Raw genomic sequence first — 5,740 nt, 5'->3', positions numbered from 1 at the left:
AGAACATCTTCATTTTCAATGCAATGGAATGCAGCTTTTGTGGTAATAATGTGGGAGCAGGTGGTGGTGAGCTAAAATACACTGTTTGATAGAAAGTGAAATTTTCCATTGCAACTTTTCCCCCATACCTGACTCCTACCTTTCAATACTGCTATTGGTCAATCACTCCCTTGCTGAGCTCTAATAGAAAGTGACATCTGCTATTTTGCTCTCATCAGCCATCATGCTTAACTCAGATGTTGCTCAGGAAATTCGCTGTGGCCAGTCAAACTGAACTGCAGCTATTCAGCACTGATGCTTCTGCTCCCGTTCCCAGCTCTTCAAGTTTCCTAATTGGGGCAGTGCAGAGAGTGTGGTGGCTCCCAGAGCAAAGAGCCTGAGGGCAAGGCCTCATATCCTTATATTCTTCTTGGAAAGAAATAGAAAATGAATAAATAAAGAGCCCAGAGGAAGTGCTGCCTACCATTCGCCCACACATGCACCTTCCTCACTCTGAAATTCATACATTCCTAGGTGAATTCATTTGGAGGAGAAAAGGAGAGTGAAGTAGCTGTGATGGGAGAGGCAGATATAACGGGAGAGAGTGCAGTGAGAGAGTACTTTCACATCTACTTGCAAGTGATGCCTTCCTTCATACATTTTCAGCCAGGGAAAGCACGTGTTGGTTAAAATCCAGTTTAACTACTTAAGTGTCCACTTGAATCAAAGATTAAGAGTTAGAGAGGCCTCAAAGAACTTCCAGTCTAGGCCATACTCCTCATTTTAGGGTTGAGGCTGATAAACCCAGAGAGGCAGCACAGACTTGCCCGCTCAAAGTAACCTTATACTACGGTATACGTTCTGAAATGAGAATTTGGAGTTCATTCCTTCCATTTTCAAGGACCGTGAGAACACTATTGAGAGGATCAGATCACCACAGAAGATGTTTAAGACTTTCTAACCGAACCTCCAGTCTTCTCAAACGGAACTAACAGAAAGATAATTGTAAATCTTTCCATCAAATGTAGCTGTCATGAAATCTACTTTTTTGTTTAATCTAACAATAATTTTATTTCACAACTCAGTGCCGGAATAAAACAACCTTTCAGGGCAAAGCCGTGGATAGACTCAACTATAACTTGAACATCTGCGGACGGGCCGCTTGCGAGCACATCCAACAGACACTGCCCTAACTGGAATTCCACGACGCAGAGAAAAGAGGATGTTGCCTCTTTTATTACTTGCTTCAGTTGCTTTTTTAGTTGCTGTTGTATTTTAGCTGAACCAAAGTTCAAGTTACGCTGACTGCCTCCACTGTGGGAAAGTCTTGGGCAGGACACTCCTCTTCCCTACAATAAAAAAAAAAGTCGCATCTCCCTCCAAATGCCTTAAAGCTTGAGAGCTGGCAGCGGTAACGGGGGTTCCCGCGGCCTCCCCACGGTGGCCGGAAGCTCCACGAGTTCGCGGCCGCACCGCCAGGCTGGGCGCCCGGAGCTGGCCCCAGCTGGGACAGGAGGGGAAACCAAGTGCAGACTTGGCCAGAGACTGTCCCCACGTTACGTCTTCAGGAGGGTCAGCCCTTCGCTAGATTTTCTCGGCGCTAAGCAAAGCGTGGGTGCAAGGAAGCTGCATAGCTTCCCGGGCGTCCGAACGCGTGCAGGACGCAGCGTCCCCAGGACACCGCGTCACGCGTTCCTCTCACCCACTCCGGAGTGCAAGGGTGCCTTGAGCTTCTAAGATGCAGAGTACGCCTTTCCCCCCTCCCCGGGCTGGCTTCTCCAAAAGAAGGCGCCACTTTCTGCCCGCGTTCCCACAGGCGCGGGCTGAGCCTCCGCCGCGGCCAAGCCAGGGTCACCTTGGGCAGCGTGCCTTTCATTCCATGCCCCCAGCGCTAGGAAGTTACAGCCGGTCACTCCATCCGGGCGCTTCCCTTCCCTGATCCCGCCCCTCACACTCCCCCACACCCTTCCCGGCTCTGCGCGCCCGCCCGGAAACGCGGCCGCCGCCGCCGCCGCCGCCGCCGCCGGAGTGCTGGGAACAGCGCGGGATTCCAGGCGACAGGGAAAGCGGGAACTGGGAGCAGCCCAGCGACATCGGAGGGAAAATTCCCTCTCTACCCCTCCCGGGTCCCACCGAGGTGGTCCTACTCGGGTGCCAGAGCTCGGGCAGGGGGAGTCTCCGGTGTTCCTCTTCAGCCCCTTCCAACGTCCTCTTTCCCATCCTCAGAGCATGTGCTAGAGGCCACGGAGCAGCGTCTGCAGGTGGAGGGGAGCCTGCGCGCAAAACTTACTGTCTGCGGCGGCCACTCCTCCATGGGAGGCGGTCAGACTCTGGAGCCACAAGCCCAGGACCACCAGGAGCAGTGCTTTGCTCTTCATCTCCGGGCGCGTCCCTCTGTAGTAGCTGCACGGCGCGGGCGGGCACGCGGGCGGACCAATGTAGTGGCTGAATCCGAGGCGGGAGAGGGCTGGGGTCGCAGTCCGGCGCGGGGCAAGTCGTCTTTTAAAGGGAAGGGCTGGGCAGCTAGAAGTGGCAGATTTCCTTGGAGGAGGAGGAATTGAGTCTGACACTGTCTCCACTCCAGGGCTGCTTATGTGACTGGAAATATGCAAATAAACCTCATACCTATTGGCTATAAAATCATAAGTTGGGGGGAGGGCCCTAAATTCACTTCCAAATATTTGAGCAAACTGTAATGAAGATCAACCCCGCCAGCAAGAAGAAGGGGAAAGGGCAGAAGGGAATATTTGATTTATCTGTGAGATTCCTTCCATTTGCTTTCCTGCAGGAGTCTGGCTCAACACAGATTTATATCGACGTATGTTACACGCTCTGTGACTGCCAGTTTTCCAAAGAGGGGAAGTTAAGTATTGACATTTGGTCAATACGTTAATTCTTTCTTTCTTTCTCTCTCTCTCTTTCTTTTCTTTCCATTGGATTGTACATTTTAAAAGGTGAATTTTATGGTACAGTAAATTATATCTCAGTAAAGCTGTTTAAAAAAGTGTATGGAGGTATGCAGGTAAAATAATAAGAAAAGTAAAACCACATTGGATATTGTGCTTTTCTGCCTAACTGCTCAGAATACTTACAAATATCTTTCTAAATGTAAGGGGTTTGCATTAGCCAGGCAAGACAGTTAACTCTATACTTCCCACTTTACAGCTGAGCAACTGGGTCATAAAATAAGAACCCGCCAGTCCACTGTTTATACTGGATTATTTCTCTGAATATCTTTAATATTCACCCATCTTCCATAAGCACACACACACACACACACACAATATGCATTTGTAGATTAGAAAAATGAAAAACCCTACAGTTTTAATTAGGCTCACATTTTAAGTTTTTCTCAAGAAATAAAACCTGATACTACCCAAATAATTCAAGGGTTGCTATTTGGTAGTATAGAGTTCTATTTTTAAAGTTGATAGATTGAATTTCACAACCCAATATATTGAGTTGTATTGCAGTTATTAAACAACATACTGTACACGTTCATTCAATCCTATAAGGTATGTAGAGGAATCTTGAAACCTGCTAAGAATCAAACCCCTCAAAGAACTTTAGAAATGGCACAAGAGACAATGCAGAGGATGAACAACTGTGATGTAGCAGTTCACCAAAAACTTTATATCATAAATTCTGACTTAAAAAATGACATAGGATGAATACAATTGCATTGAATATGCTCAAGCTATAAATGACGTATTAACTGAAGTGTGGAAATACCTACCATCTTATATGGAATATACTCAAACTATTTTTAGACATAAATGTCATTTGCTAAGACAACCATACCAATCTACATTTTGTGCCTTTCGGAGAATTGCAAGATTTTATGTAATTGCAAAAGAGAAGTCTGATGCTTATAACGCATTTTAAAAAATGATTTTCCAGATTAACATACAACAAAATCAAAACAAACCAGCGTTGGAGTAACCTTTTTTTTTTTTTTTAAATATGAAACTGGTTTTGGAATGGCCTGTGCTGTTACTCTGTATGTTCATTAGAGTTGCAGAGATTTCCAGGAAGAATTTAACTCACAGCATCTTAGCGTGGTAGAAAAGGAGACGAGCTGGCTCCTCTCCTGGTGCAAGGGGTGGGCAGGTGGGTGTGGTGACAATGCCCTTTCCTGATTGGCTGTCTCCGTGGTCAGGTGCCTGCGTTCTCAAACAGAGGCTCACCGAGTTCTCCCAGTCAGGACTGCGAGTACGTTAGAGACGCGCTTCTTCCAACTTCAGCAAGGTTATTTGGTCACGGATAAGTTGAGGGCTTGACTTTTTCTATAACTGACATTTCCTTTGTAACAGTCTAAAAACCTTCAGGTTAAAAGAAACTGAGCTTTTTGTAAACGTTTAACAAAACTGTACCCTTAAGGCAGGACACTTCCTCCCGGTATAAGCTTGAAATTAGCTATATAAAAAATTAAATGTGCATAACTAATGAAGCAACTGGAATCTACAGATACAGGGAAGGTTTACCTTATTCTTTCTTCCTTTCTCTCTTTCTCCATTCCTCCCGTCCTCCCTTCCTTTCTTTTCTCCCCTCCCCCCCACATACATACCTACCTATTATCTATCATCACATCAATTAAGGGTCTGCTATTTGCCCACACTTTTCATCCCTTTCTGCATGTAATCATTACAAAACACCCCAAAATGAATAGTACCCTCATTTTACAGATGAGGGAAGATGAAACCCAGGGACGACTAAGTAACAGTAACCACAAATCCCAGGGGAGAAGGAAAATGTAATTGATGTGTTATATTTTAACATTGCTGTCATTGCAAACTTGAAGTGGCTGGGAAGCAAATGTTTTTTGTACATGCATGTTTTATTTTTGTGTCTTCTTTGCTAAAGTAAAATATGATGAAATGTCTAAGTGAGCTCCAAAGAATATCAGTGCTGAAATGGATCTGGCCTCCATCATCAAATTTATATTTAATCTAGGAAAAAAGCAAATAAAATTCACAGATACAACATCACAAATTTCAAAGCCTTAAAAATTTACTTATTTTTTAAATATGCAAAAACAAAACCTAGCGCTTTAACTAAAAATTGTTGTAAAGGGCTTTTCTACTACTACCACCACATCCCAGCATTAAGACAAGAAAGCTGGATTTGAACAGAGATGGTGATCTGATAGTGAGGGTGGCAACTCTGGATTGCGTACAGAATGATCTGGTGCCTAGGCTGGTTGGCCTCACTGGCCGACTGATGAGTGGAGATGCTGGTCCAGCAGAACACTTCTTTTATTTCAACAAAGCTATGTGGGAGAAATACTAAATAGCTTAGTTCAGGGATGATTATACTCAGACAGAATACAGCTCTCCTTGGCAAAGTTGGATGTTATGTTCTGGAAAAGTTAAAGAACAAATAAATATTGTATTTAACCGATTTCCTATCCCTCCTCCCAATTAGCAATTAGTAAGTAAATAATAAAGGACACTTTGTTTGCTTTTGGAAAGGTAGGTGAATGTGGGAAGAGAACTGCCTCAGATGAAAAAGATTTGCTGTAAAATAATCCATATGTGTCGTACGGATTTTAGATTTACTGAGTTGGGGATTTCCATCCCCTTCTCTGACCCTCTTCCAAAAAAAAAAGAAAGAAAACACAAAGAAAAAGGAAGAAATCACATTTTTATATTAGCATTAAAAGATTTGTCTAATTACAAATGGAACAGAATTGAGAATCCAGACGTAAATTCATCTACCCATGAGCAGCTGATATTTGATAAAGGCCCAAAGTCCGTTAATT

At 44.3% G+C, this 5,740-nt stretch overlaps 1 protein-coding gene across 1 annotated transcript in view; it reads right to left on the bottom strand.

Moving 5' to 3' along the window:
* LPL (lipoprotein lipase) overlaps positions 1–2,728 on the bottom strand; it is a 26,722-nt gene extending 23,994 nt beyond the window's left edge. The window contains exon 1 of the mRNA XM_023736628.1: positions 2,270–2,728. Coding sequence (XP_023592396.1) covers positions 2,270–2,357 — 88 coding nt within the window. The 5' untranslated portion in view covers positions 2,358–2,728. The remainder of the gene's footprint in view (positions 1–2,269) is intronic.
* Between the last annotated feature and the right edge of the window lie 3,012 nt (positions 2,729–5,740).

This window comes from Trichechus manatus, unplaced genomic scaffold, assembly GCF_000243295.1.
Source record: "Trichechus manatus latirostris isolate Lorelei unplaced genomic scaffold, TriManLat1.0 scaffold00090, whole genome shotgun sequence".
Lineage (NCBI taxonomy): Eukaryota > Metazoa > Chordata > Mammalia > Sirenia > Trichechidae > Trichechus > Trichechus manatus.
This window is presented reverse-complemented; position numbering and strand designations above follow the sequence as displayed.